Genomic DNA, 25,650 nt, shown 5'->3' with positions numbered 1-25,650 from the left:
GATTGGTTCAACTAGGTCCCAGTAGTGCATTGATGCTTTGGAGATGATTGTAACTGTGTTTAACCCCTTTGCTGCTGTTAAGCAAAGTTTTAAGCAAGCAACAGTGCAAAAAAAAGGTAATTTATGCTTACCTGACAAATTTGTTTCTTTTACGATACGATGAGTCCACGGATTTCATCCTTACTTATGGGATATCGCCTCCTGGTCAGCAGGAGGAGGCAAAGAGCACCACAGCAGAGCTGTATATATAGCTCCTCCCTTCCCTCCCACTCCAGTCATTCGACCGCAGTTAGGAAGAGAAAGGAAAAGCCAAGGCGCAGAGGTGACTGAAGTTTACAAAAACAAAAGACCTGTCATACAAAAACAGGGTGGGCCGTGGACTCATCATATCGTAAAAGAAACAAATTTATCAGGTAAGCATAAATTTCCTTTTTCTTTTACAAGATACGATGAGTCCACGGATTTCATCCTTACTTATGGGATACAATACCAAAGCTATAGGACACGGATGAAAGGGAGGGACAAGACAGGGAACCTAAACGAAAGGCACCACTGCTTGAAGAACTTTTCTCCCAAAAACAGCCTCAGACGAGGCAAAAGTATCAAATTTGTAAAATTTTGAAAAAAAGTGTGAAGAGAAGACCAAGTTGCAGCTTTGCAAATCTGTTCAACAGAAGCATCATTTTTGAATGCCCATGAGGAAGCCACAGCCCTAGTGGAACGGGCTGTAGTTCGTTCAGGAGGCGGCTGTCCAGCTGTCTCATATGCAAAACGGATGATACTCTTCAGCCAAAAAGAGAGGTAGCCGTATCTCTCTGACCCCTACGCTTCCCAGAAAACACAACAAACAGGGAATGACGAAAATCCTTAGTTGCCTGTAAGTAAAACTTCAAGGCATGGACCACGTCCAAATTATGTAACAGTCGCTCCTTCTTAGAAGGATTAGGACACAAGGAAGGAACAACAATTTCTTGATTAATATTTGAAACAACCTTAGGAAGAAAACCAGGTTTGGTACGTAACAATACCTTATCCGAATGAAAAATAAGATAAGGAGAATCACATTGCAATGCCGAAAGCTCAGAAACTCAGCGAGCAGAAGAAATAGCAACCAAAAACAAAACTTTCCAAGATAATAACTTAATATCTATGGAATGCATAGGTTCAAACGGAACCCCTTGAAGAACTTTAAGAACTAAATTCAAACTCCAAGGAGGAGCAATTGGTCTAAACACAGGCCTGATTCTAGTCAGAGCCTGACAAAAGGATTGAACATCTGGAACATCTGCCAGACGCTTGTGTAACAAAATAGACAAAGCAGAAATCTGTCCCTTTAAAGGAACTAGCTGACAACCCTTTCTCCAACCCGTCTTGGAGAAAAGACAAAATCCTGGGAATCCAAACCTCACTCCATGAGTAGCCCTTGGATTCGTACCAATAAAGATTTTTACGCCATATCTTATGGTAAATTTTCCTAGTAACAGGCTTACGTGCCCGAATCAAGGTATCTATGACCAAATCAGAAAAACCTGGTTTAGATAAGAGTAAGCGTTCAATCTCCAAGCAGTTAGCTGCAGAGACACTAGATTCGGATGATGGAAAGGCCCCTGAATTAGAAGGTCTGTCCGCAAAGGAAGTGTCCACGGTGGCTGAGATAACATGCCCACCAGATCGGCGCACCAAGTCCTGCAAGGCCACGCAGGAGCGATGAGGATCACCAAAGCACCCTCCTGTTTGATTCGAGCAATCAACCAGGGAAGGAGAGCAAATGGAGGGAACACATAAACTAGGCTGAAAGACCAAGGCACTGCCAAAACATCTATCAGCTCGGCCTGGGAATCCCTGGACCTGTACCCGTATCTTGAAAGCTTGGCATTCTGCCGTGCCATAAGATTCAACTCCGGCCTGCCCCATCTGAGAATCAGGACGGCAAACACCTCCGGATGAATATTCCATGTTCCCGGATGAAACGTCTGTCTGCCTAGAAAATCCGCTTCCCAGTTTTCCACACCTGGGATAAGGATCACAGACAGATAACAAGAGTGAGCCTTCCGCCCACTGAATGAGCTTGGCTCCTTCTGTCATCGCTAAGGAACTCCTGTTCCTCCCTGATGATTGATATAAGCTACAGACGTAAAGTTGTTCGACTGGAATCTGGAGAACTAGACTGAAGCCAACTGAGACTGAGCCTGAAGTGCACTGAATATTGCTCTCAACTCTATGGTATCGATGGGAAGTAGAGACTCCGTCTGAGTCCACACACCCCGAGCCCTTAGGGAGTTCCAAACTGCTCCCCAACCTAACAGACTGGTACCCATTGTCACTATTACCCACGAGGGTCTGTGGAAGGGAAGCATGTCCCCCAGGACAGATGATCCAGTGACAACCAACATAGAAGATAATCCCTTGTCTGTTGATCTAGAAATATTAAGAAGACAGATCTGTACAATCTCCATTCCACTGCCTGAGCATGCTCATTGCAGAGGTCTGAGACGAAACCGTACAGACAGTACAGTGGCCATCGCCGCCACCATCAATCCTATTACCTCCATGTACTGAGCCACAGACGGACGAGGACTGGACGGACTTACTCAGAATTCTTAGCTTTCTGACAATCAGAAAGATCTTCACAGAAATAAAGCGAATACAATTCCCAGAAAGGGCATGTTCCAGGTTTACCTTCCACCCATGGGTTCTTTGGAAGGAAAGCACAATTGTGGTATAGGACCTTGCTAGCAGTATATCATCCAGATAAGGTGCCACTGCAATGCCCCGCGGCCTTAGAACCGCCAGTAAAGACCCCAGATCCTTAGTGAAGATTCTGGGTGCTGGATAGACCAAAAGGAAGAGCCACAAACTAAAAGTGGTAGTCCATGAATGGAAAAAATTATTGCACGATACAGATGCACTTTATGCATGCATGTAGTGGGTACTTGTAAAGCGCAGCTAATCACCTATAAGGGTCTCAAGGCGCAGCTCATTTTATCGATCTCAGAAGGATGAAAGGCTGAGTGGACCTCGCCGGGGATTGAACCGCAACCCTTGGGTTGCTACAGAGCTTAGCCACAGCGCCTTTAGCATGCCGAGTTATCCACCCGGCTACTCTCAGGAATTTGAAATGGTCACAGTGGATGGGAACATGAAGGTATGCATCCTTTAGATCCACCGTCGCCATATATTGACCCACCTGGATCAATGGAAGAATGGTACAAATAGTTTCCATCTTGAAAGACGGAATTCTGAGAAACTTGTTTAGACTCTTGAGATCTAAGATAGGTCTGAAAGTTCCCTCTCTTTTGGGAACTACAACAGATTTGAGGAAAAAAACCTTTCCCTGCTCCTGAATTGGAACAGGACGGATTACTCCCAAGGAGAAGAGGTCTTAAACACAGCGTAAAAACGCCTCTCTTTTTTTCTGGTCTACAGATAATTTGTGAAAGAAAAAACCTTCCTCTGTGGAAAGAATTTTTTAATTCCAGATAGTATCCCTAAGACACAATATCTATTGCCCAGGGAACCTGAACATCTCTCATCCAAGCCTGGATGAAGAAAGACAATTCGCCCCCTGCTAGATCCGGTCCCGGATCGGGGGCCAACCCTACATGCAGACTTGGAAGCCGCAGCAGGTTTCTTGGATTGTTAATCCTTATTCCAAGACTGGTTGGGTCTCCAGTCTGGACTTGGATTGCGGATAGTTCCCCCCCTGCTTAGAAGAAGAGGAAGAGGGGGAACCCTTGGAATTCCGAAAGGAACAAAAAGTACTCTGTGGACCTCTCCGATTGGATCTCTTATCCTGAGGGAGGAGATCCGAGAAGTCAGAAATAATTGCCTTCAAGTCAGGTTTGAACAAGGCCTTCCCCTTGTAAGGGATAGCCAAAAGATTAGATTTGGAAGAAACATCTGCAGACCCAGATTTCAACCAAAAAGGAGCTGCGTGCTAAAATGGAGAACCCTGAACTCTTAGCCGCCAATTAGGTAAGTTGCAGGGAAGCGTCAGTAATAAATGAATTAGCTGACTTAAAAGCTTTAGTCCTATCAGGTATCTCTTCCAAAGAAGTCTCAGACTTAAAAGACTCTTCCAGAGTATCAAACCAATATGCAGCTGCACTTGTAACTGTACCAATGCAAACTGCCACCTGCAATAGCAACCCTTGATGAACATAGATTGTCATAAGGAGACCCTCTAATTTCTTATTCCTCTATTCTTGAGAGCGTTTGTTGCATCCTCAGTCACAAAGGATGAACTAACAAACAGCTGAAAGGCATCTATTATAATATACACAGAACAAAACGTTACTGTCTCTTTAAATCTCAAAGTAACTTATTTCTCTGTGTTTTTGTACCATCCTATGTCACAAAGGATGAAGTAACAAACAAACAGCCTCAATTCTTTTAATAAAGTTTACACAGTAAAAATGTTACCGTTTCTTTAACTTCTCTTATATCAGCGCCTGAAAAAATCCAATTAGCATGGTAACCTTGCTGGAAGTAGACGTTGCTATGTACATTAAAGCAACCATGTCATGTGCCCATAATTCCATAAGAAAAGTGCAAGGAACCACAGAGCACCGCATGTGGGCCAGAAAAAAAACAGAATTTATGTTTACCTGATAAATTACTTTCTCCAACGGTGTGTCCGGTCCACGGCGTCATCCTTACTTGTGGGATATTCTCTTCCCCAACAGGAAATGGCAAAGAGCCCAGCAAAGCTGGTCACATGATCCCTCCTAGGCTCCGCCTTCCCCAGTCATTCGACCGACGTAAAGGAGGAATATTTGCATAGGAGAAACCATATGATACCGTGGTGACTGTAGTTAAAGAAAATAAATTATCAGACCTGATTAAAAAACCAGGGCGGGCCGTGGACCGGACACACCGTTGGAGAAAGTAATTTATCAGGTAAACATAAATTCTGTTTTCTCCAACATAGGTGTGTCCGGTCCACGGCGTCATCCTTACTTGTGGGAACCAATACCAAAGCTTTAGGACACGGATGAAGGGAGGGAGCAAATCAGGTCACCTAGATGGAAGGCACCACGGCTTGCAAAACCTTTCTCCCAAAAATAGCCTCAGAAGAAGCAAAAGTATCAAATTTGTAAAATTTAGTAAAAGTGTGCAGTTAAGACCAAGTCGCTGCCTTACATATCTGATCAACAGAAGCCTCGTTCTTGAAGGCCCATGTGGAAGCCACAGCCCTAGTGGAATGAGCTGTGATTCTTTCAGGAGGCTGCCGTCCGGCAGTCTCATAAGCCAATCTGATGATGCTTTTAATCCAAAAAGAGAGAGAGGTAGAAGTTGCTTTTTGACCTCTTCTTTTACCAGAATAAACAACAAACAAGGAAGATGTTTGTCTAAAATCCTTTGTAGCATCTAAATAGAATTTTAGAGCACGAACTACATCCAAATTGTGCAACAAACGTTCCTTCTTTGAAACTGGATTCGGACACAAAGAAGGCACGACTATCTCCTGGTTAATGTTTTTGTTAGAAACAACTTTCGGAAGAAAACCAGGTTTAGTACGCAGAACCACCTTATCTGCATGGAACACCAGATAAGGAGGAGAACACTGCAGAGCAGATAATTCTGAAACTCTTCTAGCAGAAGAAATTGCAACCAAAAACAAAACTTTCCAAGATAATAACTTAATATCAACGGAATGTAAGGGTTCAAACGGAACCCCCTGAAGAACTGAAAGAACTAAATTGAGACTCCAAGGAGGAGTCAAAGGTTTGTAAATAGGCTTGATTCTAACCAGAGCCTGAACAAAGGCTTGAACATCTGGCACAGCTGCCAGCTTTTTGTGAAGTAACACAGACAAGGCAGAAATCTGTCCTTTCAAAGAACTTGCAGATAATCCTTTCTCCAAACCTTCTTGAAGAAAGGATAGAATCTTAGGAATTTTTATCTTGTCCCAAGGGAATCCTTTAGATTCACACCAATAGATATATTTTTTCCATATTTTGTGGTAGATTTTTCTAGTTACAGGCTTTCTGGCCTGAACAAGAGTATCAATGACAGAATCTGAGAACCCTCGCTTTGATAAGATCAAGCGTTCAATCTCCAAGCAGTCAGTTGGAGTGAGACCAGATTCGGATGTTCGAACGGACCTTGAACAAGAAGGTCTCGTCTCAAAGGTAGCTTCCATGGTGGAGCCGATGACATATTCACCAGGTCTGCATACCAAGTCCTGCGTGGCCACGCAGGAGCTATCAAGATCACCGATGCCCTCTCCTGATTGATCCTGGCTACCAGCCTGGGGATGAGAGGAAACGGCAGGAATACATAAGCTAGTTTGAAGGTCCAAGGTGCTACTAGTGCATCTACTAGAGTCGCCTTGGGATCCCTGGATCTGGACCCGTAGCAAAGAACCTTGAAGTTCTGACGAGAGGCCATCAGATCCATGTCTGGAATGCCCCACAGTTGAGTGATTTGGGCAAAGATTTCCGGATGGAGTTCCCACTCCCCCGGATGAAATGTCTGACGACTCAGAAAATCCGCTTCCCAGTTTTCCACTCCTGGAATGTGGATTGCAGACAAGTGGCAGGAGTGAGTCTCCGCCCATAGAATGATTTTGGTCACTTCTTCCATCGCCAGGGAACTCCTTGTTCCCCCCTGATGGTTGATGTACGCAACAGTCGTCATGTTGTCTGATTGAAACCGTATGAACTTGGTCTTTGCTAGCTGAGGCCAAGCCTTGAGAGCATTGAATATCGCTCTCAGTTCCAGAATATTTATCGGGAGAATAGATTCTTCCCGAGACCAAAGACCCTGCGCTTTCAGGGGTCCCCAGACCGCGCCCCAGCCCACCAGACTGGCGTCGGTCGTGACAATGACCCACTCTGGTCTGCGGAAGCTCATCCCCTGTGACAGGTTGTCCAGGGACAGCCACCAACTGAGTGAATCTCTGGTCCTCTGATCTACTTGTATCGTTGGAGACAAGTCTGTATAGTCCCCATTCCACTGACTGAGCATGCACAGTTGTAATGGTCTTAGATGAATTCGCGCAAAAGGAACTATGTCCATTGCCGCTACCATCAAACCTATTACTTCCATGCACTGCGCTATGGAAGGAAGAGGAACAGAATGAAGTATTTGACAAGAGTTTAGAAGTTTTGATTTTCTGGCCTCTGTCAGAAAAATCCTCATTTCTAAGGAGTCTATTATTGTTCCCAAGAAGGGAACCCTTGTTGACGGAGATAGAGAACTTTTTTCTACGTTCACTTTCCACCCGTGAGATCTGAGAAAGGCCAGGACAATGTCCGTGTGAGCCTTTGCTTGTGGAAGGGACGACGCTTGAATCAGAATGTCGTCCAAGTAAGGTACTACTGCAATGCCCCTTGGTCTTAGCACCGCTAGAAGGGACCCTAGTACCTTTGTGAAAATTCTTGGAGCAGTGGCTAATCCGAACGGAAGTGCCACAAACTGGTAATGCTTGTCCAGGAATGCGAACCTTAGGAACCGATGATGTTCCTTGTGGATAGGAATATGTAGATACGCATCCTTTAAATCCACCGTGGTCATGAATTGACCTTCCTGGATGGAAGGAAGAATTGTTCGAATGGTTTCCATTTTGAACGATGGAACCTTGAGAAACTTGTTTAGGATCTTGAGATCTAAGATTGGTCTGAATGTTCCCTCTTTTTTGGGAACTACGAACAGATTGGAGTAGAACCCCATCCCTTGTTCTCCTAATGGAACAGGATGAATCACTCCCATTTTTAACAGGTCTTCTACACAATGTAAGAATGCCTGTTTTTTTATGTGGTCTGAAGACAATTGAGACCTGTGGAACCTCCCCCTTGGGGGAAACCCCTTGAATTCCAGAAGATAACCTTGGGAGACTATTTCTAGCGCCCAAGGATCCAGAACATCTCTTGCCCAAGCCTGAGCGAAGAGAGAGAGTCTGCCCCCCACCAGATCCGGTCCCGGATCGGGGGCCAACATCTCATGCTGTCTTGGTAGCAGTGGCAGGTTTCTTGGCCTGCTTTCCTTTGTTCCAGCCTTGCATTGGCCTCCAGGCTGGCTTGGCTTGAGGAGTATTACCCTCTTGCTTAGAGGACGTAGCACTTGGGCCTGGTCCGTTTCTGCGAAAGGGACGAAAATTAGGTTTATTTTTGGCCTTGAAAGACCTATCCTGAGGAAGGACGTGGCCCTTGCCCCCAGTGATATCAGAAATAATCTCTTTCAAGTCAGGGCCAAACAGCGTTTTCCCCTTGAAAGGAATGTTAAGCAATTTGTTCTTGGAAGACGCATCCGCTGACCAAGATTTTAGCCAAAGCGCTCTGCGCGCCACAATAGCAAAACCAGAATTTTTCGCCGCTAACCTAGCCAATTGCAAAGTGGCGTCTAGGGTGAAAGAGTTAGCCAATTTGAGAGCATGAATTCTGTCCATAATCTCCTCATAAGAAGAATTTTTATTGAGCGCCTTTTCTAGTTCATCGAACCAGAAACACGCTGCTGTAGTGACAGGAACAATGCATGAAATTGGTTGTAGAAGGTAACCTTGCTGAACAAACATCTTTTTAAGCAAACCCTCTAATTTTTTATCCATAGGATCTTTGAAAGCACAACTATCTTCTATGGGTATAGTGGTGCATTTGTTTAGAGTAGAAACCGCCCCCTCGACCTTGGGGACTGTCTGCCATAAGTCCTTTCTGGGGTCGACCATAGGAAACAATTTCTTAAATATGGGGGGAGGGACGAAAGGTATACCGGGCCTTTCCCATTCTTTATTTACAATGTCCGCCACCCGCTTGGGTATAGGAAAAGCTTCGGGGGGCCCCGGGACCTCTAGGAACTTGTCCATTTTACATAATTTCTCTGGAATGACCAAATTCTCACAATCATCCAGAGTAGATAACACCTCCTTAAGCAGAGCGCGGAGATTTTTTCCAATTTAAATTTAAATGTAATCACATCAGGTTCAGCTTGTTGAGAAATTTTCCCTGAATCTGAAATTTCTCCCTCAGACAAAACCTCCCTGGCCCCCTCAGACTGGTGTAGGGGCACTTCAGAACCAATATCATCAGCGTCCTCATGCTCTTCAGTATTTTCTAAAACAGAGCAGTCGCGCTTTCGCTGATAAGTGGGCATTTTGGCTAAAATGTTTTTGATAGAATTATCCATTACAGCCGTTAATTGTTGCATAGTAAGGAGTATTGGCGCACTAGATGTACTAGGGGCCTCCTGTGTGGGCAAGACTGGTGTAGACGAAGGAGGGGATGATGCAGTACCATGCTTACTCCCCTCACTTGAGGAATCATCTTGGGCATCATTTTCTCTAAATTTTGTGTCACATAAATCACATTATTTAAATGAGAAGGAACCTTGGCTTCCCCACATACAGAACACAGTCTATCTGGTAGTTCAGACATGTTAAACAGGCATAAACTTGATAACAAAGTACAAAAAACGTTTTAAAATAAAACCGTTACTGTCACTTTAAATTTTAAACTGAACACACTTTATTACTGCAAATGTGAAAAAGTATGAAGGAATTGTTCAAAATTCACCAAAATTTCACCACAGTGTCTTAAAGCCTTAAAAGTATTGCACACCAAATTTGGAAGCTTTAACCCTTAAAATAACGGAACCGGAGCCGTTTTTATATTTAACCCCTTTACAGTCCCTGGTATCTGCTTTGCTGAGACCCAACCAAGCCCAAAGGGGAATACGATACCAAATGACGCCTTCAGAAAGTCTTTTCTATGTATCAGAGCTCCTCACACATGCATCTGCATGTCATGCTTCCCAAAAACAAGTGCGCAATAGAGGCGCGAAAATGAGACTCTGCCTATGATTAGGGAAAGCCCCTAGAGAATAAGGTGTCCAATACAGTGCCTGCCGGTTATTTTACATAATTCCCAAGATTAAAATAATTCCTCAAGGCTATGGAGTATAAAATATGCTTATATATAAATCGTTTTAGCCCAGAAAATGTCTACAGTCTTAAAAGCCCTTGTGAAGCCCTTTTTTTCTTTATGTAATAAAAATGGCTTACCGGATCCCATAGGGAAAATGACAGCTTCCAGCATTACATCGTCTTGTTAGAAATGTGTCATACCTCAAGCAGCAAAAGTCTGCTCACTGTTTCCCCCAACTGAAGTTAATTCCTCTCAACAGTCCTGTGTGGAAACAGCCATCGATTTTAGTAACGGTTGCTAAAATCATTTTCCTCTTACAAACAGAAATCTTCATCTCTTTTCTGTTTCAGAGTAAATAGTACATACCAGCACTATTTCAAAATAACAAACTCTTGATTGAATAATAAAAACTACAGTTAAACACTAAAAAACTCTAAGCCATCTCCGTGGAGATGTTGCCTGTACAACGGCAAAGAGAATGACTGGGGAAGGCGGAGCCTAGGAGGGATCATGTGACCAGCTTTGCTGGGCTCTTTGCCATTTCCTGTTGGGGAAGAGAATATCCCACAAGTAAGGATGACGCCGTGGACCGGACACACCTATGTTGGAGAAAATTCTTTATTTTATGTGTGCACTTGTTTTTAAATACAAAGCTGAATTTCAAATAAAAGAAACCCCACCAAAAACGGTACTGACTCTTAAAAACTGAAACAGAACGTTATCTGTTTTGTGTGCTACTGTCTCTTTAAAAGTTAAAGAGAAAGTTTTTATTGTCTTGCAAAAAAAATATATATATATATATCAGCAAACAATCGTCAGAGTAACTACGGACATCTCAGATGAGCTTGCTGAGATGAGCCCTCACTTCATGTTCAATTTATACTGAGAACGTCATGTTCGTAGCAACATGACCCAAATAAAATAGAAGTGTGTGTATATAGAGTCTTGTAACGTGATGATCTTCACACGTCACACATGCTGTCTTATAACGATATTGGGTACTTGTAAAGGATTTTACATTACAAAGTGCAAAAAATCTGCCACATTATGTGCGCTTTATTTCTTTATCTTGCGCAACAAGTTCACAACACCCCGTGAAGGGGAAGAAAAGGGCGTGCTATGAACAGGGCCATCTTAAGGACCGCCCATCGTGGGCCTTAACAATGCATTGCAAAATACTACGCCATAATTACGCTCGAAGAGAGCGATGTGAGCCCATAGAAAGCTCCCCGTCGGCTTGTATTTGTATAAATAACCGCCAGGAGAACATGCCCCATGTTTGAATAAAGCAAGCCCTTACAACGATAATTTACATATCTATAACAAACAGTTGTAGTGCAACAGGAAGAATATAGCAAACTCCCGGTCGGCATGCAGGAATCATACCACCGCCGAGAGTGCGTTGCAAGTGAAAAAAATGTGACACAGCAGATTTAATATATTTGCTGTCTGTATACTCTCCTATATGAAAAAGAGAATGCATACCAGTAAAGAGCCCATATAATATACAAAGGGCTGCTCAATTATAACGTGAGAGAGGCCAAATCCTTCTTCTATTTTCTAATCCCAGAAACAAAAATGGCACTTACCTCACAAGCTGCCGACAGCAAAGGCAGCACTCAGGCGTGTGAAATCCTACTTCTCACATAGACCTGAAGAATACAAGAAAAATACTGAGCAAAAGACCCTCAGATTTTTTCCCCAGATAGGGCAGCAACAGTATATGGGAGGCGCAGTGAGAATTATGTCCCACAAGTTCCCATTGCTTTAAAGCCACCAAATGATTCTCTTTTGACTGAAGAGACTGATCTCGTCTAGGCTACACCCCAGAACAAAGTAGCACACTGTGGCACCACTTTAAAAAATAATAAACACTTGATTGAATAATCTATAACTAACACCTCACTTTACCTCTTCCTATCACTAACACAGGCAAAGAGAATGACTGGGGTGGGAGGGAAGGGAGGAACTATATATACAGCTCTGCTGTGGTGCTCTTTGCCTCCTCCTGCTGACCAAGAGGCGATATCCCATAAGTAAGGATGAAATCCGTGGACTCATCGTATCTTGTAAAAGAAAGAAAAGCGCTTTTTGTTTGCACTTTGATGTCCCTTTAACATTTTGCCTGTATAGAGGGAAGATTTGTGAAATAGTTGGAACTGCTTACCATCATTCCAGACCATGTTTAGCAGCTTCTCAGAGTCAACGTTGTGAACAATAGCAGCATGAAATCCAGACAGCTGGGCATTGAGGACCTACACAGGGACAGCAAGGTCACATTAAAATGACTTCTGCATAAGAAAGGGCAGTGCCATATGACCTTTGTCAAGGATACCAGTAAATACCCTGGGGGGTGTAGCCATTACTGAGGCCAGCATATGTGCCAGTATGAAGTCTCTTATTTGCAGCCCATCCCTTCCAGCATTTGCTTACAAAGTATCTGCATTGTTCCCCAGCTTCCACCCTCTCTTTGTTTTCAGGGACTGGCTAATAGCTACGTCCTGTTTTTGTCAATACATTACCTTGACATCAAAATTGCAGTCAAATCTACGGATAAGGGCAATGAACACAGTCCTGTTGTCCATTATAGGAGGTGGAGCAATGGGTATGCAGGCATTCTGGGGCTTTGCTTGTACTATAAAACCCTGTGGATAGAAACGATAGGTTAAACAGTACATAAAGTTCAATACTTGTGATACTCATCATTATTATACTGGACAATGCATAAAATATTATCATGATACAGTGAAGAATGTCTGTTGTTAAAGGGGTGTTAATAACCCACAATTTTTTGCCATCTACATTAAACAGCACAGCTAGCAGTTTAAAAACTCTTAATTAAAATTACTAATGCAATACAAAAGAAATTTACAGAGGGCCTGGTACCTCCCACCAATCTAGAATACGCATACATAGTGCGTGCGGTTTACTACCAAAAGAATGAGCACAGAAACAATACAGGAATACACAAAAATCACGTGCACGGTTCTCACTATTCATGGAAGACTGATTTGACATTGCTGCTCAAGTATCTTAAAGGGACATAAAGGTGCAATAATACATTTCTGTAATATCTAGAACATTTTATTATTACTCTATTGACCACAACAATTTATCTAATTTATCTAATAACTGCAAATGGGTTAAACACATAGCTAAAGTCAGCTCTGTAGGCATTTAATTATGCATTTATTCCCCTTTCAGAGGTTATTGGCAAGCAATAGTGCAATAATAAAATGCTCAGCCCCATTAGATCATTTTTATTTCTCCTTTATGTCTCTTTAAATGCTTTAATAAATTAGTTGAATGCAAACAAAACCTTTGGCTGAGAGTATTCAGGAAATTCTAAGAAAGAAAAAAAAAATAGAATGAAACAAGTATTTTTATAATCTATAAATTAACAAAAAAATTGCTTCACATCCTTTCAGAAGACTTAGTAAAATGTCTCAAATAGACAATACAGCATTGAGTCTCTTTAATGTATAATTAAGGAATCCAGGATGAAGTTCATTATCTCACTCTATTTATAACCACCGTCATTATATAAAGCGGTAGGTTTATTATCAATACTGCATTATTATTTAAATAGAGCTGAGACCATGTGACTCAGGAAACTAATCGGGACAGTCCCGCCTTTCCTAGAACTGCTATGGAGAATGGTCCCATAGTATAGTTATTGTGAAACATTACATAGAGTAGCATACTTATTTAAAAATTGTTTAAAGGGACAGTCTAGTCAAAATTAAACTTTCAAGATTCAGATAGCACATAAATTTAAACAACTTTCCAATTTACGTTTATCATGAAATTTGCTTTGTTCTCTTGGTATTCTTAGTTGAAAGCTAAACCAAGGTAGGTTCATATGCTAATTTCTAAGCCCTTGAAGGCTGCCTCTTATCTGAATGCATTTAACAGTTTTTCACAGCTAGAGGTCGCTAGTTCATGTGTGCCATATACATAATATTGTGCTCACTCATGCCCGTGGAGGGCACCGATTGGCTAAAATGCAAATCTGTCAAAAGAACTGAGAAAAGGGGGCAGTCTGCAGAGGCTTAGATACAAGGTAATCACAGAAGTAAAAAGTGTATTAAAATAGCCGTGTTGGTTATGAAAAACTGGGGAATGGGTAATAAAGGGACTATCTTTTTAAGCAATACAAATTCTGGAGTAGACTGTCCCTTTAAATATGCATCACTAGCATGTTCATCATTGATACTCATATGCACTGTATTTCTTTACAAAGTAAAGCTTACCCTCAGTCCTTCCAGTGGTAAAGGAGGCCCAAATAAAGCAGGAAGATCATCAAACATCTGAGGTGCAGTGGTATTCCGTTCTGAGTACTGAAACGGATAACGACATTAACATTACAAAACTGATCTCATAAATGATGTGTAATATATTAAGCACTCACTAGAGAAATCCATCTTATCTATAGTAGTAATTCATCTCCCATAAACTCATAAGATTATCTGAATCTATGAACACAGGAATGGCTTACCGCATAAATTAATGAGCTGGAGATTCGGATTCCGCAGAAAAGAAGTAACAAGGTACCCAAGACATGTGATTGATGAGGTGACCTCATGTTGAGTAATGCAACCTATTAAACAAACAGAAAAAAAAGGATATTGGTAAAAAATACAAATAAATCTGTAAAGTTGAAAATATTTTAAAAGTAAAATAATGGTTTCTTATAGGCAAATAGGATTTTGAAATAAAAAAAATCCTAAATGCCAGAAGCAACAAATAGCCATTTCTGTATAGCACTTCCTAGGCTGATCCTATATAAAATAAGCTTGGGTCATTTAATGCTGGGCCAGATAAATAATGCTCTTGGGTATGTGCACCCTAAAAAAAAAGCTTTTGAAATGCTACAGATAGAAAAACAAACCGTTTTGAGATATTGTGCATAACCTGCTGCCATGTGTATGGTGATATAACACTCACACGGAGCAGTGATTAAACTCCTGCTGCCATGTGTATGGTGATATAACACTCACACGGAGCAGTGATTAAACTCCTGCTGCCATGTGTATGGTGATATAACACTCACACGGAGCAGTGATTAAACTCCTGCTGCCATGTGTATGGTGATATAACACTCACACGGAGCAGTGATTAAACTCCTGCTGCCATGTGTATGGTGATATAACACTCACACGGAGCAGTGATTAAACTCCTGCTGCCATGTGTATGGTGATATAACACTCACACTGAGCAGTGATTAAACTCCTGCTGCCATGTGTATGGTGATATAACACTAACACGGAGCAGTGATTAAACTCCTGCTGCTGGTTACAAAGAACACTAATTAGAACAAGAATTAAAGGGACATGACACTTTTTCTTTCATGATTTAGGTAGAACATACAATTTTAAACAACTTTCCAATTTACTTCTATTATCAAATTTGTTTCATTTTCTTGGCATCATTTGTTGAAGGAGCAGCAATGCACTACTGGTTTCTAACTGAACATATGGGTGAGCCAATGACAATCGGTATATATATATGCAGCCACCAATCAGCAGCAAGAACCTAGGTTCCTTGCTGCTCCTGAGCTTACCTAGATATACCTTTCAGCAAAGGATAACAAGAGAAGGAAGCACATTAAATAACTTTACTGTCCCTGTGCCAGTAATACAAAATAATGAGCAAAGTGAATAATTGTAACTACCCAAGCCATGCCCCTTAAAAACACAATTATACTAACAAAATATTAAGGGTGTACCCTTCTGACTGTTGTTTCCCAGCAAGCACAGCCTGACCAGTACTTGATAAGGAGGGGAAGAAGAGAGAAGACTAGTTATGGCGTTTGCCAAAAAGGGAAGGGGTGAAACAGCAGTTGGCTCACAAATAGAGGGGGCGGTTTACTAGTAGCCAGGTCTAAATCTTTGGTGGCCATTGTGGACGTGTGCCCAATTATGCTAAAAACAAAACAATCTCACCAACGGCTGGGTATCCTAGTGTGCGGAGATAATGTTACATTTGGAATACAGAGAATCCATATACAGAACAAAAATGGTAACTAAAAGCTATATCTTTCTCTCAGGCATAAGGCTCTGAGTTCATATAGTCTATTAATGCAGTAGGTGCGTACTCCAGCTACAAACATATATTTGTATAATAGCAGCCAAATATTGTTAGAGTAGGAATGACAGTATCAAATACAAACAAGAATTAAATAGGACCTTAAAGTCAACAGCATACTGGGGCTCTACAGCTATTTTAACTTTTTTTCAAATGAATTATTATTATTTGTTTTAACTTTTAACCCAGAGATGATCACTTTGTGTGTGCTAAGTGATGAAATTACATAATAGACAGGTACTATTAGTTTGTCTGTCAATCAAACTTGTACATTTTGAGAACAGCATCTGAGATATTTTAGATCTCTTTGCTAATAATAATAATAATAATAATAATAATAAACAGCATTGTTCAGCACGTCTATATTAAATCACCTGAAATTAAAAAAGCTAATTCTTTGTATGAACTTCAAGAACCATAAAACTCAGACTTATGCTTTCATGATTCAGATGGGGCATACAATGTTAAACAATTTGCTAATTTACTTCTATTATCAAATTGTATTTTTTGGTATCTTTTGTTGGGACATAAACTCAGGGGCGTGCACGTCTGAAGCACTATATGGCAGCAGTTTAGCAACAATTGTATCTATTTGAAAGAGCACTAGATGGCAGCACTATTTCCTGCCATGTAGTACTGCAGACAACAACCTAGGTATCTCTTCAACAAAGAATACCATGGGAACAAGGCATTTTTTAAAACAGAAGTAAATAGGAAATGGTATGCTCTGTCTGTATCACAAAAGAATTTTTTTGGGTTTCATATCCCTTTCAAAAAGGCAGCCATCTTGAGATCACGTGCCATCTCTAAACTCAGAGAAAAAGGTTTACAATCTGCTAATTATCCCATCAATAATTTAATATATACAGTATATACTGTGTGTGTGTGTGTATATATATATATATATATATATATATAAAGTTGAAAAAGTAACAAAGGCAATCCAGTGCAAGTAAAAACAAGTCCTTTATTGAAAATGTTAAAAGGTTCCAGGAGTGTCCAGATACAAGTTAGAAAGGCATCACAGGCAGACTGAAGGCTAACATGTTTCGGCTAGATAGCCGTAATCATAGCTATTTGTATGCATTAACTTAATACAAGTGAAATATCGCCAATTTTGACTTTCTTCACCACTCACCAACGTTTTAAAGTGAAAACATTTTCTGCTGTGATTGTGTTACACACACACACACATAAATAAATAAATAAAGGCTGCACTCACAGGTCTTTTTAAATCACAAGTATAAATACTTTAATGTGAAACGTTTTCGGGATCTTGTCCCCTTCGTCAGCATGCAACTATGGCACAAAACACAACTTTTATAGTGTTAGCAATACAAACAAACCATTTACACCAAACAGCGCCAATTTTCCGTGAGTGGAACGCATCTTGCGTTCCACTGTGTAGCCGAAACCGGAAGTTTAGTTTTCGTCACTTCCGGTCTTAACCAATATGTGAATAATTTTTAAAAAGCAAACACTTCTAATAAATGTATTCTTAGTGCCAAATATTCAAAACGTATAGGAAGTGTCATATACGAGTATGTTATGGCCACACTGATGCCAGTACATAGAAAATTATATATTAGTTGAACCCAAAGCAACTAAATGTGTACACGGTTAACATGGATACAAGCTAAAACATTAAAGGTACAGAAGCGAATACCTTAAGCGCAACTAAAATCGTCTCCGCTTACCATAGTGTGATAAATTATTACAGTGATCATGTATTCATGTGCAACACACATAAGTGACTTAGAGAAAAATACACATAACGTGAAATAAATGGGGGTTCCAGACCATGGATCACCTCTTTCTGTACAATAAAGGATATGTGATTAGAGATGGATCTCAGAGACTGTGACCCTATGTAAGTGTCCTAATAACGGACATAATAAGAAAAATAACATAAGAAAAATAGATAATAGATAAAAATAAAACAGAAAGACTATATCACAACAGTGCTATACTGTAAATTTCCTGTATAATCACAGGTTCTATCTCTGCTGCAAGAAACCTATCTTTTCCGTAGACATGGATGGTTAAATCAAGTGGAATAACACCTTATCCAAAAATGGATTATTATTAAATCCACTATTGAAACCCCTACTAGTGATCAAAAAGTACACCTGAGAAGGTATTGGTTCTTTTGTCAGGATCAAAAGACCTTTAGGAATACATCCTCAAGCCATTACCTAGGCATATATCTATGCTGCACTTAGTATATTCAGATACTCATAGGTCACATAAAAATGACTGAATACAACTATAAATGGGAGCATAGTAATAAGAGGATAGTCCAACAACTCAGACTCAAAGATGTCCTAAAAGGTTACCTTCTGAAAGCGTGAAAAACGAGTGTCTACCACCAAGAAGCAGGACTTCCACACAGAGAGGGGGATACCTGATGCTTCTACTCCCGTGTGCTGTGGGCATAGAGTGAACGGATACCCCCACAAGTGGGATCTCTACTCACCCAGCACAAACACAGAGTCACAGCTCCCCAGGGACGCACTCCCAGTTTGTATCACACTAATCAGAACTATAGGAGACCCTTAAAGTCTGGAGTTGTGTTCAATCCACCAGGATGAATTGTTCCCAACCGATAGATCCATTGTGCCTCACGCTTCAGAAGCAACTTGTTTCGATCACCACCTCTCTCCAAAGCTGGAATGTGGTCAATAAGGATGTACCGGATAGAGGAGATGGAGTGGCCTTTCTTGGCACAATGCCTTGCCACAGGTTGGTCCGAGTCACCACGATGTAAGGCAGTTCTAATGGCATGCTGGTGATTGGCATATATATATATATATACACACACACACTTCCAAGAAAGAAGAGGCAACATTAAAGGAGCTGCAGGAATATCTGGCAAGTACTGGCTGTGTGGTACATGTGACAACAATCACCCGTATTCTTCATATGTATGGCTATGGGGTAGAGTGGCAAGACGGAAGCCTTTTCTTACACAAAAAAAACACCCAAGCCTGGCTAAATTTTGCAAAAACACATCTGAAGTTTCCCAAAAGCATGTTGCAAAAGGTGTTCTGGTCTGATGAAACCAAAGTTCAACTTTTTGGCCATAATTCCAAAAGATATGTTTGGTGCAAAAACAACACTGCATATCACCAAAAGAACACCATACCCACAGTGAAGCATGGTGGGGTCAGCATCATGCTTTGGGGCTGTTTTTCTTCAGCTGGAACTGGGGCCTTAGTCAAGGTAGAGGGAATTATGAACAGTTCCAAATACCAGACAATATTGGCACAAAACCTTCAGGCTTCTGCTAGAAAGCTGAACATGAAGAGGAACTTCATCTTTCAGCATGACAATGACCCAAAGCATACATCCAAATCAACAAAGGAATGGCTTCACCAGAAGAAGATTAAAGTTTTGGGATGGCCCAGCCAGAGCCCAGACCTGAATCCAATTCAAAATCTGTGGGGTGATCTGAAGAGGGCTGTGCACAGGAGATGCCCTTGCATTCTGACATATTTAGAGTGTTTTTGCAAAGAAGAGTGGGCAAACCTTGCCATGTCAAGATATGCCATGCTGAAAAACTCATACCCAAAAAGAATGAGTGCTGTAATAAAATCAAAAGGTGCTTCAATAAAGTATAAGTTTAAGGGTGTTCACACTTATGCAACCATATTATTTTATTTTTTTATTTTTATTTCCCTTTACCTAAAAGATTTCAGTTTGTTTTTCAATTAAGTTGTACAGTTTATAGGTCGCATTAAAGGTGGAAAAAGTTCTGAAATGATTTATCTTTGTCTCATTTTTTTACATCACAGAAACCTGACATTTTAACAGGGGTGTGTAGACTTTTTATATCCACTGTACATACATATATACACACTGTGTGTGTGTGTGTGTGTATATATTGTATATAGGGGGATGTAATACACCTGCATTTATTACTGAAACACCCTCAAACCTTAAAAGGTATTAGCCACTCTGAAATTACAAGGTGGTATCAAGTGTTATAAACACAAATAGAGATAAACAGGGAGAAAATGGATTAAAAATAAGGTAGAAATATAAATGCTGGCTAAGCATCATGGGAAATGTAGTTCCAAAACCTCTGGAGGGCCAAGTTTGAGGATGTCTGGTCTAGAAACACTAGCTGAGAAGAAATCAAGCTAGACCTCAGTCTTTATAACTCGATAGCAGGTCAACTCCAGAGCATGAGCTTTGCACAGTAAACAAAGGTTTAAAGGAACATAATAGTCAAAAACTTTCAAAGGGTTTGATAGAGCAGGGTTCTTCAAACTTTTTTTTCCCCTAGAAAAGGTGCAATGATACCGCATACATTTTATTACCCTATTATTATGCATGGTCTGAAAATGTATGAAGTAAAGTACAAGATAGCTGCAAAGTGACAAAAATGTGTGCATTCTTTATTCCCAATTGTAGTCACACTTAAACGTGTTGTAAAAGGTAATAACACACACACCACTCTCAGACAACACACATACACATACTCTCATACAACACACATACACATCACACACACTAATACAACACACACTCATCACCTACACTCTCATACAACACACATACACATCACCTACACTCTCATACAACACACGCTCTCATAAAACCCACACACACACCACTCTTAGACAATGCACATACACATCACACTATCATACAACACACACATCACACACACACAACATACATAATCTCCTACAACACACACACATGTCATAACCCAGTAAACATGGTGTTGTGACCCAGTAATAGGTCCCGATCTATGGTTTGAAGAACCCACCAATAGAGCATTTAATTTTAAGCGACTTCCTTAAAGGGACACTGAACCCAAATTTTTTCTTTCACGATTCAGATAGAGCATGCAATTTGAAGCAACTTTTTAATTTACTCCTATTATAACATTTTCTTCGTTCTCTTGCTATCCTTATTTAAAAAAGAAGGCATCTAAGCTTTTTTTGGGCTCAGAACTCTGGACAGCACTTTTTTATTGGTGGATGAATTTATCCACCAATCAGCAGGGACAACCCAGGTTGTTCATCAAAAATGGGCCGGCATCTAAACTTACATTCTTGCATTTCAAATAAAGATAACAAGAGAATAAAGAAAATTTGATAATAGGAGTAAATTAGAAAGTTGCTTAAAATGTCATGCTCAATCTGAATCATGAAAGAAAATTTTTTTACATTCTTGCATTTCAAATAAAGATAACAAGAGAATAAAGAAAATTTGATAATAGGAGTAAATTAGAAAGTTGCTTAAAATGTCATGCTCTATCTGAATCATGAAAGAAAAAATTTGGGTTCAGTGTCCCTTTAATGTACAGTACTTTGTTCTCTTTGTAGAAAAACATACCTAGGAAGCTTCAGAAGTGCACTACTGGGAGCTAGCTGCTACACACATATGCCTCTTGCTATTGGCTCATCAACTGTGTTCATCCAAGTCAATTTCTGCCTTCAAACTGACTTATCTATGCGTTTATCCCCTCTGCAGCAGTTAAAACACATTGTTATATGCAAGCAATAGTGCAACAGCAAAATGCTCCAACACAATGGAACGTTTTCTTTTTGTAGCATGATGTAGCATTCATTTCTATAAAGCCGTGGTTCTTCAATCAGTTTTGCTTGTTGCTGAGAACAAAGATACTTTTTCCCCAGCCCTTATAATTTTCTTCCCAAACTGCCTTGTTTTCCTCCTGGTGAAACTTCCTGTCTCAGTATTTTGGAACCTACACCTGAGCTTACCGTGCTGTTGCTGGGGCTGATTTCTAGGTGACACAAGGCTCATGCCATGTACTTAATATGCTCTCTTTGCAGTGTGTACGGTCTCCACTGCTTGGCACAGTGCTACTGTTCTTCCCTCTCCCAGGTGACTGTAAATTGGTATCCCCTTTAATGTGTTCCCAATGATCTGTTTTACATGCTTGAGTGTATTAAAATGTTTATAAACAAATCTTTTACCTTTATTTTGACATTTAAAATAGCTGTTGTTGCCTGTTGAAACCAACATCTATATTGATAATATGAGTACTTTAGTATTCACTATATAAAAGCTTTGTTAACTAGAGGTAGCAAACAGCGATCAAGTTCCCAGTGGGCCATAAAAGAGATTGGTCAGTGTTCTCCACAGAAAAGTTTGCTAGCCAGGCGGCATTATGAAGTAGTCGAGTGGGGGGAAATATATAATTTTCTGCTACCCAAAGCACAAATTAACAAATCTATTTAATGATAATTTGTGCACAAAAAATTGATTTTTTATTTTATTTTATTTTTTAATATAAGCTCATTTTAGCTTAATATTGGCTACAATTTTAGCTGGTGGTGTGGAGGTGGGGGGTTTCAGTAAAACCATTCGGGTGGTGCACCTGCTAAAAAGATCCTGGGGAGAACACTGTAGGTATTAATATTTTCCTTTTCAATTGCCCTAAGTATTGACTAATGTGTATAGGCAGAGTTAGGATAAGGAGAGATAGATTAAATTAGGAAGTCTGCTATTTCTGCAGGCTCATCCCATTTATATGGGCATGTTCATGAGAATGAATTGAGGCGCCAATCAGCAAAAACATCTATTTCACTCAAAAAATAAACCTAAAAGATTGATTTCCCATACATTTTATACTCTGTAGCTACTATAACCAGTAATTGGAGACATATACGACAGCATCTAGTGCCTGGCAGAACAGATGGGTTTAGTCTGGGCACTGGTGTGGAATCAGGCACATGGAATTTCATGTCACTGTTTTGTTACTGACAACCAAGGAGTTAATAACTGAATTGTGTGGGTATTTTATCAACTACTAATTGGTTTCTCAGTGCACTGTTTTCCGGACAGCCAAGAACAGAGTCAGTGTGTTCTGCGCATTCCCAGCTGCACTATGTACTTCTTTATCAGCAAACTTTTGCCCTGCTGCCCCCAGGACTAGACAAGTGGAGCTCAAAACTATAGGCAATATTCTGTGCTAACATTACTCGAGTTAAATAACTTGTGCTTTTACTTTTGAGCTCATATTACAAGATCTTTTTACCGCTCACGTGTAAGGTTCGCTAGTGTGTTTGATATTATGGGTGTGTTAAATCCCTCACATAATAGACTTCTATGGGGGTGCACTGAAAAACTCATGTTGGCTATTGCTTGAGCGCTAAGCCAAAGGTGCGCTAAACCTCTGCTCAAGCAGTGGAGTTCTTCAATTAAGATATAAAACGCATACAAATAAATATGTACACACATTTATATACACACACACATACAAATACCACTGAGCCCTTTACAGTCAACAGCTTGTCATGTACCATATCCCTTTAAAAAATCAATAATGAAATATTTTTTCCAATAATAAACCCTTGTTTTACATTTTATGTATAAGTGAAATACTTTATTTTAATATATGTTTGTTATGTATATTTACATTTGTTATCACTTTACATCTGCTCTCCAAAAGCAGCACAATTTTTCAATGCTATTTTGTGCTATCCATTAAAAGTATAAGGGCAAAAATGTATTAATTTGTACCATACACTTGTAATTCTAGATTGTGCGCTATTCGTAGCGAATGTCTGAGCGCAAGATAACTCCCCCTGCATTATCGATTGGACTCCACTTGTAATCTAAGCCACAGAAAGGTAGCGGCACCATGCGAGGGGTGTGTTTTGTAATGGCTGTACAGGCCGCATGTCAAGCTAAAAAAATTTTTTTGAAAAAAAATGCATTTCCAGATGTCCATAGAGGAGGCAGTGGGGAGGCATTGAAAAGTCAGAAATCTAAAGAAATGTGTTGATAAAAATAATGCATAAAGAGGTAGGGTTAGAGCAGATCACCTACATTAAATAATTTCTAGGATTTAAAGGGACACTAAACCCAAACATTTTGATTCAGGAAGAGAATACAATTTTAAACAACATTCCAATTTACTTCTATTATCTAATTTGTTTCATGCTTTAGATATCCTTTGTTGAAGAGATAGCAATGCACATGAGGCATCTATGTGCAGTCACCAATAAGCTACTGATCCTATCTAGATATGCTTTTCAGCAAAGAAGATCAAGAGAATAAAGCAAATTAGATAATAGAAGTAAATCGGAAAGTTGTTTAAAGTTGTATTCTCTATCTAAATCATGAAAGAAAAAAAAGTTGGATTTCATGTCCCTTTAACTATCATTTTATAGATATAGACACATATTTTGATTTAAAGGGACAGTCTACTCCAGAACTGTTATTGTTTAAAAAGATAGATAATCCCTTTATTACCCATTCTCCAGTTTTGCATGACCAACACTGTTATATTAAAGGGACATTATAAACTAGATTTTTCTTTGCATAAATGTTTAGTAGATGATCCATTTATATAGCCATACGGTTTTTTTTTTTTTTTAATGTATAGGTTTTGCTTATTTTTAAAGCACATAGTGCTGATTTTCAGACTCCTAACCAAGCCCCAAAGTTTTAGGAGAACACTGATGTATACCTACACTAGCTTGCTCCTATTTGTGTAAAGAGTCTTTTCATATGCGGAGGAAGGGGGGAGTGTCTGCTTTTCTTTGCTATAGAACCACTTTCAGTGGGTGTTCCAGCTAACCTTTTTAACAGGGCTAAACTGGGAGCTTCTAAGTAAGTTTTTAAAAGGTTTCATACTGGATTTTTAGATCAGTATCTGTGCGTATTATTCTTTATAGTAGCGTCTATTACTTACATGCCGATAAATTAAAATTGGAGTATACTGTCCCTTTAATATACATTTTATCTCTGTGATTACCTTGTATCTAAGGCTCTGCAGACTGCCCCCTTATTTCAGTTCGTTTGACAGACTTGCATTTTAGCCAATTAGTGCTGACTCCTAGGTAACTCTATGGGAGTGAGCACAATATTATCTATATGGCACACATGAACTTGCGCTGTCTAGCTGTAAAAAAAAAATTGTCAAAATGCCCTGAGATAAGAGGCAGCCTTCAAGGGCTTATAAATTAGCGTAGGAGCCTACCTATGTTTAGCTTTCAACGAAAAATTAAAAAAAAAAAAAACAAAGCAAATTTGATAAAAGTAAATTGGAAAGTTGTTTAAAATTGCATGAATGTTAAAAAGACAAGCTTTCTATACACACTTTTAGAATATATATATATATATATATATATATATATATATATATATATATATATATGTGTGTGTGTGTGTGTGTGTGTGTGTGTCTGTGTCCAGGTCTACATTTCTCCTTAAAAGTATGTCAGATTCCATTGTATATGGCTCTAAATCTAAAGGGTTTAACTGCATAGTATGAGTATATGACTTACCAGTGAGTCTATAGCTCCTTGAAACTGGACCTGGATCTGTCAGCCCTGAATGCATCAACAAACTGCCCTCCATACACAGAATGTTTTACTCAACTGCAATCGGAACTGGGAGTCTTCCTCAACTACTCTAGGCCACACTTTGGAACTATAAGTCTCAGCATTCTGTGGCCTGATGAAAAAATACTCTTGTTTACAAGTGGTAATTGTGAGGGTGCGTGTAATAGAGTCTAAGAAGGAGTGTGTGATGCAGAGGAGCAGAAGCAATTAGGGATAGACCGATATATCGGAACGGCCGATATTACCGATATCGAGAAAATCAAAAGAAATTTAGCTCTGTGTTCTTCAGGGAAACTATGTAGTTTTAAGTGACACAAATCATCACACAAATCATCTATAGCACATATAAACTGGACATAGAATCTAAT

General features: G+C 39.9%; 1 protein-coding gene across 2 annotated transcripts in view; it reads right to left on the bottom strand.

Annotated features, from left to right (window-relative positions):
- RNF167 (ring finger protein 167) overlaps window positions 1-25,650 on the bottom strand; it is a 78,079-nt gene that overhangs the window by 39,875 nt on the left and 12,554 nt on the right. For both annotated transcript variants that reach the window (XM_053718346.1, XM_053718347.1), the window contains exons 2-5: window positions 14,362-14,463; window positions 14,117-14,203; window positions 12,386-12,508; window positions 12,031-12,118 (exon numbers count right to left, since the gene is read on the bottom strand). In XM_053718346.1, coding sequence (XP_053574321.1) covers window positions 12,031-12,118; window positions 12,386-12,508; window positions 14,117-14,203; window positions 14,362-14,448 — 385 coding nt within the window. In that variant the 5' untranslated portion in view covers window positions 14,449-14,463. The remainder of the gene's footprint in view (window positions 1-12,030; window positions 12,119-12,385; window positions 12,509-14,116; window positions 14,204-14,361; window positions 14,464-25,650) is intronic.

This window comes from Bombina bombina, chromosome 6, assembly GCF_027579735.1.
Source record: "Bombina bombina isolate aBomBom1 chromosome 6, aBomBom1.pri, whole genome shotgun sequence".
NCBI lineage: Eukaryota > Metazoa > Chordata > Amphibia > Anura > Bombinatoridae > Bombina > Bombina bombina.
Note: the sequence above shows the minus strand (reverse complement) of the source record. Positions and strands in the feature narration are given on the sequence as shown.